The 23,383-nt window shown below is 39.4% G+C and overlaps 1 protein-coding gene and 1 long non-coding RNA gene across 2 annotated transcripts in view; one reads left to right on the forward strand and one right to left on the reverse strand.

The window, feature by feature from the left end:
- Positions 1-23,383, forward strand: part of LOC145419955 (uncharacterized) — a 76,618-nt gene that overhangs the window by 5,483 nt on the left and 47,752 nt on the right. The gene's annotated exons all lie outside the window — the stretch shown is intronic.
- Positions 603-8,017, reverse strand: LOC113036650 (protein FAM98A-like). The gene is made up of 8 exons (XM_080289074.1): positions 8,009-8,017; positions 5,813-5,912; positions 5,052-5,177; positions 4,705-4,961; positions 4,527-4,607; positions 4,328-4,444; positions 1,163-1,309; positions 603-1,058 (listed from the first exon to the last, which is right to left on the reverse strand). The coding sequence occupies exons 1-8, from the start codon at positions 8,015-8,017 to the stop codon at positions 903-905; spliced, it is 993 nt and encodes a 330-aa protein (XP_080145200.1). The 3' UTR covers positions 603-902.

Below are 23,383 nucleotides of genomic sequence, written 5' to 3' on the forward strand. Positions count from 1 at the left end.
AGTTCACAGGTACATAATCTAATCCATAACTATCTGCAGATTTCAGATGGTTGAGGGTGGAGTTTCAGATAATAAAACAATTGAAACTGTTGTTTATTAAACTGGTGTACAAGATCTTGAAATCATTTCAATACATCACTGTGGACTACTAGAACTTCTGGTCAAAATGAGCTTTACCTTAGCACAACTTTGGGTTTGGCAAGATCCAAATTAAACATTGAAACCAGTTTATTCCAAATATATTTAAGATAATTAATATTTGGATGATCTTTTCCTTCTTTAGGCAATTTAGACTTTGAAGTGGAAACACTGGCACTAGAGAGATGACTCAATGCTGTAACAAGGAGCTCTCTCAGGGGGAAGTGAGTCTTGGTTAATGTGTAACAATAAAACAACATTCTTAGATATTCAAAGTCACCCTTCAGTTTTTTAAGATGTAAGTGAGGCTTTTTCATTCCACATAAACATGTTTGCTATCTTGTGAAATCACCTAAAAAAGGCAAGGGGAACTCTTGTCTCCAAAATGTGAAGTGAGCATAAAATATTCATGCAATAATCCTTAAAAGATGCTTTATGTAAATTGCACAAAATACCAACAGATGTGTGTTTCAGAGGTTTATTCTTAAACAAACTTACTGATAAATGTGGAAAGCCAACATTTTTTCCATTTTCTGCTCTTTTACCAAAATATCTGGTCATGTACCAGTACTTCATTGCTTTTATAGAAATGTACACAATCTGGTATGTGCATGACTTATAACTATAAAATTTACACAGATTTATAACTACAAAATTATATATAGCACTTCCCAATCGTCGTTTACCTCGCAACAAGGATTTCAATAAAGCAAAATGATCGCTTATTTCTTAAATTGATAAGTAAGGCCAAAAAGACGGACAAGTTAATCTTTTTTCCCTTTCTTCTTCTTATGCTTATGAGATTGTCCACCTCCTCGTCCCCCTCGGTTGCCTTTCGAGCTTCTCCCTGTCCATGCTGGCATAGGAGGCTCAATTTCCCCAGGTCGTCCTCCTCTGTCTGGTACACTGCCCATCAACGTCTAGTGACACCAGAAAAAAAACAACAAAAAGAAAAAGAAAATGCTTACTTAGCTGGAGTCAGAGGCATCTTCATTAAGGATCACAGACACGTTCATGATTGTACCTTGTAAACAGAGGTGCTTGTTCCAGCTTTGACCGGGTCAATGAAGGACTGATCCTCTCTGGCAGCGAGCAGCAGAGATGGAGACACTTGGGAAGAGCCGATGAGGGACGCAAGATTAGGCGCCGAAGCCAGCGCAGCACTGCGCTCCTGTAAATAAAGGATGGACTGAATGGAGATGTCTGACATTCATCTTCTGCGTCACCAGCACATGCTCTGACGATGGCCTAAAGCCGACTGACATAAAAGTAGTGTGTTGCAGTTCAGTCAGACCACACGATGTCAGTGTTGTCCTAATAACACCGTGATCTTGCAGACAGTAACAGACATATACTGTATATAAAGATTCAACATAGCTAGAGCTGGGCGATAGAACGATAACGATATGTATTGCGAAATAACTTTTTCTCGATAGAAAAATTAAACTATTGCGATAGGCCTCATCTCTCTTGTCCTCTTAAAAAAAAAAAGAAGAACAGCCAATCAAAATTAAGTAGCGCAGAGCCGAACCAATCACAGCCGCAGCGTCACGTCACGTGACATGTTACGTACAGCACAAGTGCCAAGCCGCACATGTGTATTTGTTTGGGAAGCAGCCAGCCGCCGTGCCGCCCGGGTAATGGAGGAAATGAGTGTGCTGACTAGAGAAAAATCAACCGAGAGCGTGACCGAAGGTTACCGAAGAGAAAACAGATGATGGTTCCAATGCCGGAGAGATTGTCGAACGGAAGAGCCACAGAAGTTCCGTAGTGTGAAGGTATTTCTGCCATTTCAAGTCTGACAAAAAACAGAGTAGTAAATTGTGCCGAAAACAGAGTAGTAAATTGTGCCGAAAGCAAGTCTGGAAATACAATAAGCCGGTGCATGCTCAATCTCTGACTGAAAGCGCTAATTTGTCATTCGGCTTTTGTCAGACTAAAGTAACTGTTAAAACTGTTTGAAAAACTAAGCTATACAACAAGGAGAGATTGAGAATTTCCTTTTAGTTCTCAGTTTATTTGATATTGACAAAAGTTACTAAATTTTGTCTGTTCTTCTGTAAAACAAACTAAGATTTATTTTTAGAATTAATATTTTGTTTCTAAGTGGAATTGACAATTTAGTAGTCTGTTTCGTTTGTTCTATTTTGAAACTTAAACGCTTTAGCAACTGCCTTTTGTGTACTTTGCAATATTTGCCTTTATTTATCTGAAAAAGTCTCATGTTCCTTAAGTACATCTACCCTGTTGAACTTATTATGGGAAATAAATATTTAAATCAAAACAAGCTGCTGATTATTTCACATTTTACTTGTGAGCAATGGCACATTTAAATCTTACAAATATAGTTATTTGGCTTATATCGTGATAGATATCGTTATCGACTGAAATGAAAAAAACATATCGTGATATGAAAAAATCCTATATCGCCCAGCTCTAAACATAGCCTATAGGTCTAAAGAGTGAAGTAAAACTACATTTTTTTTCTCCTAATGGGAAATCCTCTGTTTGCAAGACGACATTAGACAAATGGGTTCTCACTAAATTTATGAACCTTCCTAATGAATTTATCATCTCAGTCAGCAGTTTTAAGTCCTATTTACTGCAGCATGGCATTGATTTTATCAATTACGGCACCAAGTAGGATTTAAAAAAAGAGAAAGATGATGAATCAGGGAATGCCTAACTTGCAATCACTCCTGCATGAACACACATCCACCCTCCTTCAGTTTGAAGATGAAAATGATGACAGTCAAAATCTCAGATTGAGGCTTCAGATGTGCTGCTCATCTTCTTTATTACATACACTCTACTTGTTACAGGTGTTAGAGAAGGCAGGGTTCTCATGCATTTTGGAGATATTTGATGCAGATGCAAATGAAGAACCGCCACTCATTTTGTGCATTAAATAAACTTCAGAGTGCTGCTTAGTGTCTTCACAGATGTTACTCTAACCTGGGTTTCTTCATTCTCAGTCACATTAAAGTGGACCTATTCCGTGCCATATTTTCTGTTGTATTAATTCTCATATTTAAACAGTCAAAGTTTCAAATGAGGTAAGCATATGAACAAGTAATCCCTGCAAACTAAACATTTAGGCTTCAGACTACACTAAACGCTCAGTTTCAAACACTTCTTTACTACTCTTGCATTCAACTGATATCAGACGGTAAAGACACCCTTAAAATGGTCATCTCGTGGATACGTGCTGTATTCCATTTTCAGTGAGAAGTTGGAAATTTCAAGTTTGCAGCTGGAATTTTCAGCTAAAACCCTGAATCAAGTTGGACTTCCCACGTAAAAAGTCAGAGACATCACACCAACCCTACCTTTGTAATCCGAGGTGGCAGCGGTGAGAACTTGTAATCTTTACAACCAGTGTTCTGTATTTGTGACTGCTAAATAAACCATACACGTGGTACTGACCAGGCTCTCTGTGCTGAGGTGCCATTTTTAAGCACAGTAAATAAATGAATAATCATTATGTTATACTCCACACACTGCCTGGAAGCCTGCCATGGGGTTTACTTGGTACGAAATCACTCGCAGCTCCAAAATCTGACTTCCGATGTAAAAGCTCCACCTGCTGTTCAAAGCTTCTGTTTGCGAGGGGCACCCAAGTAGAAGAAATCTTCCTTATGCTTAATTTATGCTACCAAGGTTGTGTCAGTATTTGCCTCTGGAGACGGGTTTTTAAACCACCATTGCAATCGAACAAAATCTCAACTGTGCAGTGCCCCATGTGGAAGACACTGTGCATCAGTTAAATGCTGATTGGTTGAAAAGTGGGCCGGAATAAGGAACAGCAGAGTTCACCAGAAGTGGAAAAAATACATTATGAAAAGCTGAGGAAGGGGCTACAGTGCACACTTTTCATTGTTTTTAACATTCTGTTTCACTTCAGCTCTTTGCATGTTAGAACTTCGCTCTTGTCTGCAGCTGGCTGACAGACTGGCAATAGCACAGGCAAGAGCCACAAGAGCACAATTTTTATAGGGCCCACATCTGACAGGAGACGCCCTCTGCAGGTAGATGGGCAGTCCAAAGCTTCCTCATGCACTACCACTGCTGAACTAAGATTTTCTTATTAAAAGGGAATAGACTGAAGAGATGAACCAAGGCTCAGAGTAAAATAACCCAGCTAACAGGCAGGTAGGAGTTTATAAACAGAGTTATTTAACATTCCTACCTTTCGTTTTTCTCCCCATGCAAATGATTCAAGCGTAACCTGAAAGCGCGTGACCATCATTTGTCGCCGACGCCGATAGTCCTCGGACAGAATTTCATTCATTTTTTTCACTTGAAGCTGAGAAACAGGCAAAGATGTAAATGCCACATTAGAGTCACGTCTAAAGTCTTGTGAGCTGAAAACAGGCCTGGCAGCTTACCCACTGCTCTGAGCTGAGGCTGGTGCTGAGAAGAGGTTTGGTCATGTCTCCACTTGGTAGGCGAGAAAGCCTCTCATTCACCTGCATTAAAGCAAATGTTTGTAAACTCCTCTTTCAGTGCTTCTCAGTCTGTATTCGCAATTTATTCATGGCTCAATCTCTGTTATTTCAAGCTTACCTCGTTCAAAACGTCCTCAAACCGAGAGGAGGCGTCCATGTTGAGAGCACGCAGAAGTAAAATCCATTCTGCTTGCATCTCTGCTTTCCTCCTGTTTTCACCCAAACCGTCATCGCCTTCGTTTTCCTCACAAAAGTCACGGCTCAGATCTTCAACTCGCTGCTCTTTTTCAGAGTCCGCTTCTGTCGCCCGCTCGTCAGGATGTGACTCTTTGTACTTGATAATGTGAGCTGCTTGCAATTCTGATACAAGGAACTCTGCAAGATGTGCAAAAGATCACTAAATCCACGAGCACTACAATCATCTGTTCTTACTACAACAGTATCCACCACAGTCCGGTTTCTCACCAGCGACTTTGTTGAGAGTGGACGGGTCCAACACCTCGGAGGTCAGCACAGCGAGGGGAGAGGATATGTTTGATAGTACATTTTTCAGCTCTCCCGCCAGCAGCACATCATCTGACCCTCCTGAGTCTAAAAAAGGACAATTAAGCCAGTTTATTTAACACATTTCACTGCAAGTTGAGTCAGAAAGATCTGATTTTTTTCATGGCTTATATTTGTAACATAGTAACCATCAGTTTGTTTACCAAAGCATGTTTTGGTTGTAGTTATATAATGCACATAAATTACAGCTAATGTGAGGTGCATCTCAGTAGCTTCATATTAAATTAACTGCGGGTAAAATTATGAAAATGGTGTCACTATCCAAATGTTTCCAAATCCAAGTCTACTCAACATGCGAAGATGTTTTACTTTAGTAGAGCATCTGTCAACGTGTAAAAAATATCCTGTTATTTTTATTTATTTAAGGCATCTAAATCGGCTGTTCTGTAACTGGTTTGGTGAATTAATGTGGATGTTTTCAGAAAGGACTTGCATTTTGTTTTACATTACATAAAAAGTAAGGTCGATTCTTAAGCAGTTGCTTTGCTGAGTCGGCCCACTTGAGACCACAGTGACCCCTCTGCGTGAGACAGTAAAAAATCCACAATCCTGAGATGGTTTCCTCCTTCCTTGGGAGAATGCGCTGTATTAAAGGCAATGGTTAAACATGAAAAAGCCTCTCTCAAAGATTTATGAATGAAAATCTCAGACCTGAGCCTCACCTCGTAGCTCCGGGCAGAGAGTCCTGAGCTCTGCGCACAGCCAGCTGAGCAGCGGACAGGGAAGCTCGTCACATCTGCACCGGGAGACGAGACCGGGTACCTGACCAGGAAGTAAGTGGAGGCGACAAATGAGATTACCTATTCACCTGTCAGGCGTATCGGCAAGTGTCATTATACGTCAAAAGCCCAGAAAGCAGGCAGAGAATAAGGTTTCTCTTCTCAAATTAAAGTTTCGTAACGACGAAAATCAAACATGTTAATCACCCCAGAGCTTTGATGGCTGAAACTGTCCCCGCGCTCCTCTCCACGAAGAAAAGATAAACATAAAAGTTATGGTAGTATTTACCATATTTTGGCACTGAACTGGGCTAGACTGCGAATAATTAGATACATTTTATTTTTATTATATTATTTACATATTTGGCTTTAATTAGTCTGTGTAGCCTTATAAACACTGCGATGTCCAATTCATGACTTCTTGTTGTGAGATCCTTAAAGTACATTTTGAGTGAATGGTTTGTTTGGCAGTAGTAATGACTGAAAGTCCCCTAACACAGATCCTTTTGGTCAGATATTTAACTTTACTTTTTGTTGTTGTGGTGATGATAATCATATGTTTGATAGCTTGACTCAAAGTACAGCGAGTCAAAATACGCTCACTTCCACTTCATTGCTTACACTTGTTCAGCTTCTTGTTATCAAAAATATCTAATCACCCAGTCACATGGCAGCAACTCAGTGCATTTAGGCATGTAGACATGGTCAAGACAGCCTGCTGAAGTTCAAGCTGAATTTCAGAATGGGGAAACAGGTGATTTTATATGACTTTAAACGTGGCGTGGTTGTTGGTGTCAGATGGGATGGTCTTGAGTTTTTTCAAAAACTGCTTGATGTCAGAGGCCAGAGCAGAATGAACCGAAGCTGCATTAAAGCTAAAAGGAAAAGTAACTCCAGTTACCACTCGTCACAAGCAAGGTATGCAGAAGAGCATACCAGATACCATACATCAAACCTTGAAGCAGATATGCTACAGCAACAGAAGACGGGTAGTTTCAGCATTCGGCATAAACTCCATGTATCCATCCTGACTGTTGTATCATTGGTTCAGTCTGCTGGTTGTGCAGTGATGTGGGACATAATTTCTTGGCACATTTTGGGCCAGCTGAGTGTTTTTTGCTTTCAACAGGACAACCTGTTGAATCTATGCCACAAAAATGAAGGCAATTGTGAAAGCAAAGGGGCTCATATCCTATGCTAGCAAGGTACATCTAATAAAGTGGCAGGTGTGTGTAAATGTGTTATATAAAATTCAATCTCTGTTTTGGCAGTGCAGTTTTGCATTTATTATATTACAACACATCAGCGGTGGGAAATTTTAAGATGTCAGCCCAACCCGAGCCCTAACCCCAACCTGTCATCTCCACTGTGTATGATCAGATCATAACCTAACCTAGCATGGCTAACTTTAAGGCTGAACAGACGCTGACACTCTTGTGACGACTAAAATTCTCCCTCAGAATCCGATGGGTGCAGTGAACAAAAGCCAGCCATGTTCTGAAAGCGAGTTCAAAGACATGAACATAAATTGGGTGTCCCAAATTCGATCTCTGGGTGGCAGTGTTGCATCATGATTTGCTCAAGTTAAGGTTGTTCACCTGTGCAGAGGAAACCTGCAAAATGTTAAAATAGTCGATTTTTAATATTTGATGTATCAAATTTTAAGTATAACCATTTAGTCTTTTAGTCAGTTCACAATGGGCTTCGGTAATGCACTGGTCTGCCTTATCATGGTTATAACCTGAAATAAATTATACATCAATTAGAGCGACGTGTCCTCACACCTGGTAACATTAAACACGCTGCCTGCTTCTGTTTACTGAGGGTAATTTAACTGTTTAAATAAAAAAAATATTATTCAAGTAACGTTTAACGTACTTTTAACACTACTGTAATACATTATTGTCAACATGCTGTTGAGTAAATCTTGTAATATCTTGATCTGTCCATTAAATTATCACTGTCTTATCTTAAGCAGGACTCTTTAGAAAATATGGTATAATATTAATGCTAAAAAAAAAAAGGTTTATTTTTAAAGAGAAAACTTAACACAAAATAATTTCCATGGACATCTTTCTTTTCAAAATAATTTCATTTGAATTAGTCTTCACTATCACAGGGGTTCTGTAAGCACAATACGAGCTCCATTCTTAACAAAAAGCTTTATTTTTGAGGGTAAATACTCAGATCGTTCTGCAGATTTAATGAATGCAACCTTGTAATGGATGCTAGTTGTGTAATGGTATACCACCCTATCCACGTTCTGCATCAGCCTTTTTGATGCAAAGGTGAGCTGTTTGTGAATAACAAACTTAAGGCCCTTAAGGGTTGGAGTGCATATAAGAAAGAAAGCTCCAGTCACATAATGAGTATGGCTTAATTGTCGGTCCTCACGGTCAGAGTTGTGATCTCATAGGTGGACAACAAAAACTCCAGCACTGAAACCACACCTCAAAGAATACCCCTAGGAGATAATGATGCTTTTTTTCAGAAATATACAGGATTTAAATGTGTAAGGAATGTAATGTGAAATTCATTGCATGGTATGAAATGCACTGAACCCCAGCCTGTCTTGTCTGCAACACCTTCATCCAAAAAAGGTGAAACTGACTTTGGCATATGGTTTCTTAAAGAAATGACAGAAACAGATTATATTCATTTCATCTTTGTGAACTGACAAAATGTGTTGCCCCGTGATAGCTGGGTGCAGCTCAAACGGATGGCTGGACGGCTGACTTTTTGGTAACTTGGTAAGCTGGCTACATGAGTTTGTACATCCAGGATTTACACTGATTTTCTTTGAAGTTGTGAGGTGGGACTCCCCTGGCTTGCTTTACTTTTGATACAACCACTAAAAAACAGAAAATGCAGTCTGTAGCTTTGATGAGTTTATATTTATCGGAAGGTGTATTTACTTGTGCGAGGACGAATTTATATATTCATGTAAAAGAATAAAATTCAAATGTTGTTGATTGCCTGGCTGACACTGTACTTTTAAGCTGATACATCCTCTTTACTACTAGTATTTCCAGCTGATACAGTTGCAGCATAATTTTAAATGCTATTTGGACACATGACAAAATCTTGAGCGGGCTGACAGCCATCCAGTTTCACCTCAGACAGAGGCAGCCAGATGGGGAGGGGGAAACAGGGGAAGGGGGGTAGTGGTAGTGTTGTATTAAGTATCTGAAATGAAGAAGACAAGTCAAGTAGTCACGAAATAACTGCTGGTGTGCTCATAAATGATAAATTAATCGCATAATGCATTAGCCAGACAGTCATAAATGCACTGTGAGTTCTAGCCTAATCCCAGTCCTATATGGCTGACAGTAAAGGTTAACTGGGAGGTGAAAGAGAAATGCAGGATATGGAAAAGAGGAAAATACAGCAGCCAAGACAGGAAAAAAAGGAGTGAAGTGAATTGGTAAAACGCTGGATTTCTTCAGGCAGAGGTTGGACATAGTGCAGCTTTAGGCAGTCTATAATTCTTGTCAAGTTCCCAGATTCAATAACAAGATAGCACTCTCTGGCATCCACAGGTTCCTCTATTCAAAACTATCTTGAGGACAGGAGAGAAAGAGACCATTTAAAGCCTTCAGGGACACCAGTGAGATCCCATTTCTGCAGGCCAGGCTTTGCCCAAGTGTCTAATTCTAATTTCCTCTTTCACAGACTAAAGGAGTGTACGTCTATCTGCAGTTGCATAGCCCTATGGGAGAGATAGAGAAGAATAGTGAGTCTCGGAGTCTGGATCTGATGCTTGCATGTGTGTGAGAGGTGCTTTAAAAGCTGTGGATGTACGACGTGCAAGGGAGTGAGTGACTGGACTTTTGTAAGATTGAGAGAGTACGGGAAATGAGAGCTTTTGCCAGGAGAGGACAAGCTGATGGGGGATATACAACCGCTGAGAGAGGGAGAATTGTGGGGATATTAAGAAGTAGGTGGAAAGGCAAAAAATGGATGGAGATCAGAAACATTAAACATAAGGAGAGTTGACTGTTTTGGACATATTGTTGTCCAACTGGGGATAAGAAGTTAATATCAAGGGGAAATTCCACTGTATAACAAAAGTTAGACTTTTCTTTTTTTTATTCTAAGCATATCACACCACTTAAAAAGATGTGAACCCAACAACACCATTTCCAAATGAAAAAACAGAGGACAGTGTCCTCTGTGTAATGCCTCAAAGAGATAAAACTTGGAGTTGCTTCAACAGTAAACTTTTTTGCACATGTACTGTTGCATATTTACGACTGCTCTGCTTGGTTCAGAGCAGGGTTGATGCCCAGGTAGACAATGACACGCGACGTTCTTTTAAGGCACTGTGAATTCGCCAGACAGTCTTTTACTCTGTACTGACATGAGTTCAATTAGATGCCACACAGTATTTGATCTACATATGCTCGCGGTTTAATACGGAGTGCATCTGGATTTCAGAGATGTGGAAAAAGTGATGTGGTCACAAGAGTTATCCTTCACCCCTGAACAAGTAGCATACATGTGTGGAACAATGAAAGTCTGAATGCTTAGTCCAGCGAACATGCAAGTTATTCTGAGCGATCGCGTTCATCAGCATCAATATGCGACTATATCCGATACACATATTTAAAGTTCCGCTTTCTGTCATTTTATTCTAATTAACTATCCATATGTCTTATTCTGTAACTTTTAGGTTTTTACCCTAAAAACACAAGATTGTTTGAGTAACAGTATAAAGAATATAGGGCAGATTAGTATCATTTTCTGGTGTTGTGACAGCACTTATCGGCATCAGCCCCAAAAATCCAGAATCCATATATATTTATAGGCCAGCAGCAGCAATCTGCACATTTACTCAGTATACTGACACAGCTGTGAGAAGATATATGGCATAAACATATAGCCCATTAAGAGTTTTATATGTTTCAAGACAGCAAGCACAAACGAGATTAATTTTTCAGTTTTCCTCTTAACACTAGGCAAGGCAAGGCAAGTTTATTTGTATAGCACAATTCAACAACAAGGTGATTCAAAGTGCTTTACAGAGACATTAGAAACAAGAACAAATAAAAAGCATGATTTAAAATTGATTAAAACAAGCAAATAAACTAACTAACTAATTAACAAACAAACAAACAAACAACAGTATATAAAATCAAAACAGATAAAATCAGAACAGTAGATAAAATCAGTAGTTAAATGTAAGTTTTGAAATTTAAGCTTAAAGTGTGGATTTGGTGCTTTATTCAAATGCAGCTGAGAACAGGTGAGTCTTCAACCTGGATTTAAATAAACTGAGTGTTTCAGCTGATCTGAGGCTTTCTGGGAGTTTGTTCCAGATATAAGGAGCATAAAAGCTGAATGCAGCTTCTCCGTGTCTGGTTCTGACTCTGGGAACTGATAAAAAAACGGATCCAGATGACCTGAGGGATCTGGATGGTTCATACTGGGTCAGGAGGTCATTGATGTATTTTGGTCCTAAACCATTCAGAGCTTTATAGGCCAGCATCAGAACTTTAAAGTCTATCCTCTGACGGACAGGCAGCCAGTGTAAGGACCTCAGAGCTGGACTGATGTGGTCCACTTTTTTGGTCTTAGTGAGGACTCGAGCAGCAGAGTTCTGAATGAGCTGTAGTTGTCTGACTGATTTTTTAGGTAGACCTGTAAAGATGCTGTTACAGTAATCAAGCCTTCTAAAGATGAATGCATGGACTAGTTTTTCCAGGTCCTGTTGAGACATCAGATCTTTTATCCTTGATATATTCTTGAGGTGATAGTAAGCTGACTTTGTTATTGTCTTAATGTGTTTTTCTAAGTTTAGGTCTGCATCCATCACTACACCCAAATTTCTCGCCTGGTTTGTGGTTTTTAGATGTATAGATTGAAGTTCTCTGGTGACCTGTAATCGTTTTTCTTTGGCGCCAAAGACTATTACCTCAGTTTTGTTTTTGTTTAGCTGGAGAAAATTGTGGCACAACCAGTCATTGATTTCCTCAATGCATTTACCAAGAGCCTGTACAGGGCCTCGGTCTCCTGGTGACATTGTGATATATATTTGTGTGTCATCTGCATAGCTGTGATAGTTTATTTTGTTGTTGTTTATAATCTGTGCCAGTGGGAGCATGTAGATGTTAAACAGAAGGGGTCCCAAGATGGAACCTTGGGGAACTCCACATGTGATACTTGTCTGCTCAGATGTGAAGTTACCTATTGATACAAAGTATTTCCTGTTTTCTACGTATGTTTTGAACCAGTTTAGTACAGTTCCTGAAAGACCTGTCCAGTTCTCCAGTCGTTTGAGTAATATGTTGTGGTCAACTGTATCAAATGCTGCACTGAGATCCAGTAAAACTAGGACTGACATTTTTCCACTGTCTGTATTCAGACATATGTCATTAAACACTTTGGTCAGAGCGGTTTCAGTGCTGTGGTTCTGTCTAAAACCTGACTGGAAGGCATCGTAGCAATTATTCTGTTTTAAGAAGTAACTGAGCTGTTGAGAAACTGCTTTTTCAATGATCTTACTTAAAAACGGGAGATTTGAGATCGGCCTGTAGTTGTTCATTTGTGTCTTGTCAAGATTGTCCTTTTTCAGTATAGGTTTGATTACAGCAGTTTTTAGTGATTCTGGAAACACACCTGATAATAAAGAAAAGTTGACGATCTGTAACAGGTCTGACTCTAAAGTCTTTGAGACCTTTTTGAAAAAACTTGTTGGCAGGACATCTAAACAGCAGGAGGAGGAGTTCAGTTGACCTAAGATGTCCTCCAGGTCTTTGCTGTTAATAGGTTGAAACTGTTTCATGGTGTTTAAACAGTTTTTTGGTGGACACAGTACATATCCTGGATCTGCTGTTGATGTACCAATTGCTTGTCTAATTTTTTGGATTTTTTCAGTGAAGAATTTGGCAAAGTCATTGCAGGCCATGGTCGAATGAAGTTCAGCTGCCACTGACACAGGGGGGTTTGTTAGCCTGTCAACTGTAGAAAATAAGACCCGAGCATTATGGCTGTTTTTAGTGATGATGTCAGAGAAGTAGGACCTCCTTGCATTCCTCAGTTGTAAATTATAATTGTGAAGTTTCTCTTTATAAATGTCATAATGAACCTGGAGGTTTGTTTTTCTCCATCTGCACTCAGCTTTCCTACACTCTCTTTTTTCATTTTTCACCAGTGTGGAGTTTCTCCATGGAGACTTTTTCCTTCCAGAGATAACCTTCACCTTAATGGGAGCAATAGTGTCCATTACATTTAACATGTTAGCATTGAAGCTATTGACGAGCTCATTGACTGACCCTCTGGACAGGTCAGGTGTTAATGGGAAGACCTGGTTAAAAATTGCACTACTGTGTTCAGTTATACACCGTTTTGTGATCACTGTTGTTGATATATTTGTGTGGGCTGAGATTTTACTTTCAAAGAAAACACAGTAATGATCAGACAGGCCCACATCAGACACAGTAACCTTTGAAATGCTCAGGCCTTTGGATATAAAGATATAAAAAGATGCACTTGTTGCTTTTCCACACTCTTGGCAATATTTGAATGTATCCTTAGCAATGAATTTGTAGGTACCACCCTCATGCCACTGCTTTTAGAAAACACGTAATGTCCTAAAATACCAACGTGACCGGCTAGTTTGTTAATACAGTTCAAGACAAGGACATCTGAAGAGCTGCAGCTTGATATTGTTTGCTGTTTGTTATTTGTTAATTATTTAATTGATATAATTACTAAGGTAACTAATAATTGTTTCACCTCTACTGCAGATCAGACAGAGATGAGTCCTGACAGCTGGCACATGGAAGCCATGAGTTTTACCGTGCACGTGGATTTTATAGTGTTCCCTTACTGTACATGCTTTGGTAATAATTTACATCTCGCCATGTCTATCTTAACATCTGCCACCTGACTTTAGTGTGCTTTCATCTTTGTTCGTGCGCTGCGTGTTCATACACCGGCGATTTTACAAAGTCAGTCGCACACGTGAAACATCAGATTAAACATAGACTCCTAGATATTAGCTGACACTCCCTTTTTTTTCATATGTTTTGTGCGCTTACTTTCTAGCTTTTCTTTGTGTTCTTTAAAAAATGAATAGTATTTATCCTGTCTTCTCCTTCTTTTATTCAGTGTGTGTGTGTGTGTGTGTCTGTTAGAGAAGAGTGTATGGTGCCTGGGGTGAAATCAGGCAGATAAAAGGCAGTGATGAGGTCTGGATCCTCAGCATCCTGACAGCTGTAGATTAAATTAAAGAACTTCTGACAAATCAAACAGATTCTCTCTCTATCTCTCCCTCTCTTTCTCTCCATCCCTCTCTTTCTCTCTCTTCACCCCTAGAGCCCTCATCAGGCAAGCTGGGTGCGGAACTTGAAACAAAATGGATTTCATCTTTAAGGGCTCGGGCAGGCTTTGAAACCGCACCAACTGCCGCCCCTACTTGTCCGTCTTTCTTTCTCTTTTGGATTTGTTGGCTTGCCTTTTTTTTTCCTGATACTTCAACAAACTTGAGCCATATTGTGACAGATAAAAGTAGAACATCAGTACTTCAAACCATGACAGTAATTGAGAGATGAAACGGGCACATTTTCCAGGTTCTGAGAGGCCCACTCCGATCCTCACATCAATCGCTCCTGCACGGGATTCCAGGGAATGGTAGAGAGCAACGCTTGGCTCCCAGTGGATCTAAATGCTGCTGTAATAAGGTATTAACACTTTCTAATGTGGTCTATTGGCAGTTAGACCTGCTCTGATATAAAAAAAAAATACATGTCAAATAGGCTTACTGCTGATCCTGGTAAAGCAAATATACACACATTCATACGTAACTAAAAATGGCTACTGCCAATCATTGTCTCATAGTATGTGGCCCGACAGAGCCCTTCCCAATTCCCTATGCAGGCTAGCATTCACACCATATGTACACTTTGTAGGTACACCTTGCTATTACGGTGCTGGACTCCCTTTTGCCTGTAGAACTACTTTAATTCTTCAGTTTCAACAATGTGCTGGAAACATTCCTCACAACTCCTCAATGTTCATTTTCTTCCCGCTGGAAGCAAAAGATGGGTAAACCAAGGCTGTAAAGTGATGGACATGGTCCTCAACAATGCAGGTATTGGTGCCTAAAATATGCCAAGAAAATGTCCCTACACCGTTAAACTACAATTAACAGCATAAAGTATTAAAACAAGGCAGGATGGATCCATGCTTTCATGTTTTTGTGCCAAATTCTGACCTTTCCCAGCAGAAATCAAGACTCATCAGACAAACATCGTTTTTGTCTTTTATTAACGAGCAGCTGAACAGGTATATGCTTTCATTGCTTAAAAGTGCACCATATCAGATTGATAAACTTCTTAAAGTTAAAACTGAGTATTACGTCACGTTATTTGGATTCTCACACATTTATACTGTTAAGCATCAGTGTAATTTGTAATTTTATTATTATCATCATTATTATTATTATTATTATTCTTTCTGAAGAGACTATTGGTCCAGGAAATGGCTTTTTCATGTAGGGGGATGTTGATTTTATACCCATGTCAGTAGTAAACTAAAGTGTAACTTACGATGCCAGACAGTGACTAATAAGTGTGAAAGGCTTTTAACCTTATGCAGATTTATAACTATCAAAGGCGTTATCTTTGGTAAAGTATTTTAACTGTAACAGTGTTCGTCAAACAGTTATTACACTTCACATGTTAGCAGAAATGGAGAAAATCTGTAGTTAATGTTAACTTTACACAGCATTATGGAAGACAGAATGAATTTAAAAGTATTTTTCTTTTATAGTTTTTTTCTGGTAATGAGCAGAGATAAAAGGCCTAACACAGTCACAATCAGCTTCTGATTGCTTTCTCGACTATTTTGCTTAATGAAATAAAAGATTATTCAAATTCCTACAGTTATGTTCTGTACAGTTCCAGTTTCATCTCATCACCAATATAAAAACAGAAGAGATTACCAGCAGTATGTCGGTGCTATAATATTAGCCGCTAAGTTGCTGATCTAAACTTTTTTCATATTTGCACTCTAACCAAGTAAAGGATAAAGAAGTTCCTGGAAATCCTAACTTGAAAGAGTAAATATATCTCGCTGTATTGTTTAATCTGTTTATTAGAAATTATAAAACAACTTTGAAATTCATTGCTTTCACTCACAAAAAGTGCTATTAGATAAATTGTAGCTCAAACAAAAATCAGACACCCTAATATTTGAGAAATTGTCCGGTCACTAGAGAGCAGTATTGGATATGAATGAAAGGGACGATGTGTGTGTGTGGTAGAAACAGAGCATGCAAAAGAGTGTCTTGGACTTAAAAAGCCCAAGCTTAAGCAGCTGGCCAAACAGACTGAGCAGGGGATCAGGCAGGAGCAGTGTGTGTGTGTGTGTGTGTGTGTGTGTGTGTGTGTGTGTGTGTGTGTGTGTGTGTGTGTGCATGTGCGGGAGAGTGGGGAGTGGTGCAGACTGCTAAAGAGAGGCCTTCTTCTCACCCGACTCCTCAGCCCTGCTGCTCAAACCAACAGAATTAATAGGCTCATTTGCCAAGAAAAACACTCTAATCAGTGGGTTTCCTCTCATTAAAAGTTAATTAGTTTGACACGAGTTTCCTGCAGAAGAAAGTATTGGCCACTTACAACTCATTAGAGCCAAAGCAAAACATCACAGTGAGGAAAGCTGGAGGAGAGGGGAGAAAGGAGGAATGGGACACACGCACTCATGTTCATACACTCTAACATGCAGTGCACTCTGTGAGACTCACGCTAGCTGGCACATCTACAGACATGTGCATTACTTTGTTATTGCAAAATGTTAGTGACATGTGTAAACATGCATGCCAGCACAGTTATACATGAACACACACATACGGTAAGTGCTTACATACACATGTGGACACAGACACACGGTACTGTAAACTCATTTCTGTTATGGCATCAGTAACAGCAAGAAACACTTATCCTGGGAACTATAAAGCTGGAGTCTTTCTCCACACTCATCTCATACAGACATAATTCAACATGCACGTGATGTAAGTATTCTGTATATAAAACATACAGAATATATGAACTTTTTTTTATACATATGTATATATATTATGTTGAAAATGTTTGAGTTATATAGCTTATATAACACCTCAGGTGCTAAATGTGTTCCATCTGATCATTTCATTTGCTTTGCGTGCATGTGCGTGCACGCTTGCAAGTGTGCGTGTCTGTTCTTTTGTAAAGACAGAATCTAATTCTGACTAAATATTAAAGTTTCTGACCAATTAATAAAATATTTGTCACTTTAAAACTGACATAAATACATATGAGTGAATATGTATCAATTGAAATGTCTTGAAATTGAATGTATATTTTACACATTTACATTAAACTTCATTTAAAAAAAAACTTTATAAAACTTTTCCATAAAAATGTTTCATCACTAGTCATGCTAATGCTCAGCTGAAAACTTTGATGGATGCTTTTGAACCCCTAAAGCGCCACCACAGATGTGTTTGCTGACAGCAATGAAAGCATTTAAACTGGTACAATGGAAATCATTTATGTATGCCCAAAGGGTTAAACACTTAAATCTAATGAATAGTTTCATTTTCAGTGTGATATTTTGGAAACTTTTTGGGAAAGAAAAAAAAAAAGCTTGTTGAAATTTTGCTATTCCACAGTAATTGTGTGGTGCTGCTACTTTGCGGCACTTTAACTGTTCTGTTCTGTAAAACCAAATCAGGTGTGGTTAGCTTCTCAGCACTCACTTCAATATGTCAGTCAGCACATTTACTAAATGAAATTACAAGACTCACACTGGAGACAGAGAGGCCAGAAGTCATAAAGAACAAAAACACAAAAGTATCTGCTCTGAGAGAGTCAGAGATCACTGTGGCTCTGTTATACCAAAACAGTATCTTCCACTTTAGTGTTATGTATTAATGAAATTACATGTGGTGATTTGTAGCCTCCTTGATTGATTATTGGGCTGTGACATCCCACACTGTTAAATAAAGTTAGACACACACATATGCTCCCACACCCTCCCCCTGTTTCCTCTTTCGCTCCATCTTTCCACTGCTCTCCAGTCTCACTGATCTGTCCAGTCTGCTCAGACTTCCTCTTGTTAATGAATCATGAAGTTTGACTTTTACTCCTTAATAAGCGGTGTTTTGCAGAGAGCGAAGGGAAAGCGCAGAGTTTGTTTTCGTTTAATTAGTCAGGCAGGTTCCCTGGGCATGGCGCTCAGTGAGTGAGAAGGCCGGGGCCCGTGGAGCAGCATCAGACGAGGAAGTGCTGAGAGGCAGTCCGTGCTGCCAGGTGGCCATAAGACGAATGTGTGCAGGCAAGGACTAAGACGGGGCAGGAAACATAGAGGCACAGTGCTGCAAACTGAAGAACAATGATAGGAAATGTCCTCGAGAAAACACACCAGCCCATGGTGAAAGAGGGCTGGAAAGAAGGAGGGAAAGAAAGACGAGGGGTAACAAGAGGAGGGAAATGTCCGACAGAGATTAAAGAAAGGAAATCAAAAAGAAAGAATTTGGAAATAATAATGAGAAAGGTATGAGTACGAGTGGAGGATACATGTGTTAAATATACAGTGACTGTAGTATCCTGACGTAATTTTACTTGTTTACTTGAGTTACGTGTAATTTCCTTAGATTTCATGGGTTCTTCTGACAGCTATAGCAACAAGTTCCTTTTCTGATTTAAAAAAAAATGCCTGTAATATATTCTTTTTTTGTGAGTTTAACTTTGAAGAACACAAAGTCACAGAGTCTCAGAATGGAGGAATTGCATTTTACATTCCCTCTCTAAGTATAAACTGCTACACAAAAGAGCAATGAGCTGCAGACAGAAAGCCGTGGTACAAATACATATTTTTGACAAAAGAGCAATGGGCTGCAGAAAGAAATCTATGGTGTAAATACATCTTTTTTATTGCCCCATTTCCAACCAAGCTAAGAAGTTAGTCATCAAACACTGCTGTAGAGCTTTTTCTCTCTTAAAGAAGTTTTTATTGAAAACATTTTACACACTGCAAATGTTTTAAACCACCGCTGACGTTAAAAGAAGTGCATTTGTTCTTTAAGCTATCAGACTATTTTTATATATGTTTCTATTCTCATTTAGTTAATCTTAGTGCTACTTCCACTATTTTGTCTTTGAAGAGCAGCAGAACGTCTGACAATAATGTTATTCGCTCATGCTGCATCTGTGTGTAAATATCAAAAACCAAAGTAAGATAATAGTGTCATCTCGCGCATCGCCATGTGACAAATAGCAGTGCGGTATCAGAAAGGGTCAACAGTTTGCGGTGGCAAATTACAGCGTGACAGATCTTGAGCACTTTGACTTGTTGAAATCCGATACACATCAGAGGACAATAATGGGTTGTTTATGCCAGGCCCTGAGGCAATTTGTTGCACTCCAATATCGCTATAATCAATTCAAAGTAATCCTCAGACCAGCGTTATGATTTTTATTTGGTAAGTCTCATTGCCACTGTGTGTACGTGTCCCTGTTTTACGTCTGTCTTTGTGTGTCGACTAAGGACAATTTGGCCAGTCCTCACTTTTGGACAGACCCACAAAAGGCAGTTTTGGTTCAGCTTAGTTCAGTTTTATTTACATAATGTCGATTCAACAGCTGCCTTTATATTGCAAGGTAAACGCCTGACGGTATTAAAAGAAAAACACTAAAAAGGCTTCGTTTTAAGCTTAGAATTAGCTTTAGAGGCTAGCAGTAGGTATTTAGTTGTGATGGTTCACCTTTGGTAAAGGGGCTTGGGAACGGTTGTGTCTGTGAGTGTCCTCACAAACATAGAATTAAAAATATGTTTGTGTTCACGCCATAGACCTGTGGGCTCAGAGGTATTAGACACTCATCAGAGTGAACCTTTGTAGAGTCAATATTAGAGGCTTCACCTCAGAGCCTGACCTTTACAGCCTGTTTCCCTCTCTGCAACACACCTCGATACTTCCTACACACTCTCACACAAACAAACACACACAAAAACCATACACCCCCATGATCAATCTTCCCCGGCCTCTGCGACAGGAAAGCACAAAGCCAATCACATCAACACGGTCGGGATGCCTCGCTCACCCTCTGACGAAATGTCACTGGAGAGGCTGTGTCAGGAGACCGTGGGCCTGTTGAATGTGTGTGAGACAGCAGAAAATCCTGAGGACTCTGGTTGCTGGTGAATAGAAGTGTTCATATGGCTCGTGTATTGTATCTTGTAGCAAGAAAGTTAAGTTCTGTGACTGACTTGTGCTCTGACCCTTTAATTTAGAAACAGATGATGGACTAACCTTATTACCAGCTGGTATTTCAGCAACTTTTGTATAATGGAGCAAATGACTTGAGCTTTGTGTATTGAGATCACCTGATGGGCCAGGAAGATAATGCCATTATGCCATTCTTCAGTAAAAGGGCACCAGCTGATAGGCTGTTTTGGAGGGACTCAACTAACACAACACAATAAAGCTATATTATACTTTCATTAATTCATCAGAAAATCAATTTGCATTCTGCACACTTGGGTCTTACCCTGAATGATTATGCTTCACATGCACTAATTAAACAATGAGTAATCATCCCTTTTCACTGTATATTACAAAAAAAAGGACTGCAGCCAATAAAATACACCATGGAGCCCAGCCAATGCTGGGTAGAGTGTATATTATTGCCTTACCTGATTACATTGTGTTTTCGTGTGAAGTGGGATGCCAAGATGAGGCTTCAGAGCACATCTGAGTCTCACGTCCTAAAGACAGCCTTCTGCTTTCCCTTGCCAAGCTCACCTGGACTGCTTCACCTGTACTCGTGACCCAGTGGTGCGGTGCAGCTCTGTATGTGTAGAGCTGTTGGCTGAATCAAAGAAAAGTGGTGTGCAACACTGCAAGTGAGGAGAAGGTTAGGAAGGTACAGGATATACTCTCACAGTGTGAGAGAAACACAGCTGTGCCAAATATTGGTTCTGTGGTGAGCTTCAGGTCAAATGCCGAACCTGCGCAGTGAAGACATACAGAACAGATGTCACACATCAGGAAGAAACAAGTATTATATGTCAGTGCTTTATATGTGATCATTGTGATGTGATTCGTTTTACCCTTTAGGAACGTAACGTAATTTTGATGTAATGTGTTGTTTCATCTGTTAAAATTAATGCTAATTCAACAAAATCCTGACAAAATAAATCTTTAATCACTTTTAATCAGAAAAAGATCTCTATGGGAAAGACATGCAATTTTCATTATTTTAGCATTGCTAGGTAACATTTTATTGTTAAGAGACAAAAGTGGAAGTTGTACAAATATGGATCAGAGCAGACATCAGGTGATTTCCAGGATGCCATTAAAGACTGCAGGAAAGCTTAATCTGTACTACAAACGTGTCATATTTAAAGCTTATTTTTTAAGACTGACCAAAACGCTTTAAGCTGCACTCATACAGCATGTTATTCTGCACACTCGAGCAATGTATCTACGTCACATCTGTGTCTTTTGCATGTTCTCCCTGTGCCTGTACCGGCTTCCTACCACAGTACAAACTCCACACAGTGTGGTTCGAACAAAGAGCCTGCCTGCTGTGCGGTGATAGTGTTAACCACAGTACCACCCTGTCACCCATACATACCAACTATAGATTTATACTGTAATTCTATTGTAAATTCAGATTAGCATAAAGTTTCCTTTTGTGCCTGTTTTTAGTATTAGAGAATAACAAAGACTAAAGCCTGTTTAGTATATTTATAGATGACAGCAATCCTTTTTGACAGCAAGCATGACTTGTCATAGCAGGAAAAGCAGTGTTGCTAACAACATCAGAAATAGTCATAGTTCCCAGTAAGTCATATCAGTGTGACAGTGAGCAATCACACACAGTACCAGGACCATAAAACTGAAGCAGTTTATAGGAATTCCGATGTTATTAATATTGCCGTTACACCTACGCTTTGCTTTTCTTAGAGATTAATTTTTTTTAATGTTTACAGCACTGATGATAGTTTTAAAGGTCGGTGCTATCATAGTGAAATTTAGCAGCATCATTTAGTATTAACAGCTATTAAAAAGTATAGCCTATTAAATCCTTTCGCGCGAGTCTTGCCAAAGGCTTCTTTTGCCATTCAGAAGTCATTATAGACGTCATTGTGTTTATTCTTATCACTGTGTGTTTTAGTTTATTTTTTATTCTTCTTGTTACAGGAGCCATCGTCCAGAATTTCTGTCTGTTAAGAGACTGACCTACAGAAATATTGAAAAACTACTAGGGAATTAATCTAATTATGAATTCAAAGTGAATTATCAATGTAAATAACTGATAAAGAATAAAGTTCTTACTTTGAATACTACGGCATTTTCTTTCCCAGATGTAATCGCAAATGAAGAAAGTGCAATATGTGTAGTGAGGGAAATATTGTTAAACTAATCTGTGTATCGAGAACTGCACCCACAATTGGTTTGGCTGAGAATAGCTCTGAGGGCTGTGGATCAATGCTGGCTGGAAGCACCTACATTTCAGACATCAGAAACATTTGCATTGTTTGATTGTGGATAAACCAAGTTTAGACATAAGAGTATTAGCCCAAAGGTTCGCTCTGTGCTTTGTGTTTTTTAAATATATATATATATATATATATATTTGTTTTTCTTCAGTTGTTGGTTAGGGCAAAGTGGGGTTATATTTGGATAGACTGATATCCTCTATTTACAGAATGAATTATATTAACCAAACAAGAGGTCACTGGCTGTGGCTAGCATGTTGGGGCTAAGGGAGTGTCTGGAGTTGAACAACATCAGCGTAACCTCTGCTTTAACCCCACATATGAGCACTATTGATTCATTCACTTTGAAGAGGTCCTTGAAATTGTTTCGATGAGGAACTGTTGTGGCAGTCTTTTGGGGCGTCTAAGGCACCGGTCCAAATGAGAATGTCTCCAAGCTGGAGACAGACAGACAAAATCACAAAGGCCGCGAAGACAGACAGACGCACATAGGCGAAAAAAATGAAAAAAGGGAGAAAAAGAGTAAAAGAGCTATAAAAAAAAAGAGGAGAACTCCTTGTTTCAGAAACAATGACTTTCCTGCCGATAGAAAGTGATGGCTGAGCTGTTGCAATATCCATGTCTCTGACAGAACTCAGAGCGTATCAGGCTTATTGCATTACCTGAAAAAAGGGAAAGGGTAGAAATAATCAAAAATGCATCAGAAATAATGCACTTTTCAGACTCTATCCATCATTGTTTCGGCACCCTCGATCCTTTACGAGAAGTGAGTGAGCGGAGGGAGGGGGCGAGGCGCTTGCTCTCGCTCCCACAGCCAAGGAGGAGGATGGGTAATTAAATTGTGTGTCGCTCTCTAAGAACTAAAATGAATGAAATAGATGAATGCTATTGCATTATGCCACAATCGTGACCTGCAGAAAACTAATGGCAGAATAATAGTTTTAGGTCCTGGCGCTGTTTCTCTGATGCAGACAGCCACTTGAGTGAATATGCAACCGTACTTGCAGGCAAAATAGTTTGTCCTACACC

Source organism: Astatotilapia calliptera, chromosome 14 (genome assembly GCF_964374335.1).
Source record: "Astatotilapia calliptera chromosome 14, fAstCal68.1, whole genome shotgun sequence".
NCBI classification, from domain to species: domain Eukaryota; kingdom Metazoa; phylum Chordata; class Actinopteri; order Cichliformes; family Cichlidae; genus Astatotilapia; species Astatotilapia calliptera.

Excerpts from the sequence above, each read along its gene's own strand:
- LOC113036650 (XM_080289074.1), bottom strand. Across the intron at positions 4,962-5,051 it reads CACTCTCAACAAAGTCGCTG|AGTTCCTTGTATCAGAATTG; the intron begins GTGAGAAACCGG and ends CACATCTTGCAG. Across the intron at positions 1,310-4,327 it reads CATGGGGAGAAAAACGAAAG|GAGCGCAGTGCTGCGCTGGC; the intron begins GTAGGAATGTTA and ends CTTTATTTACAG.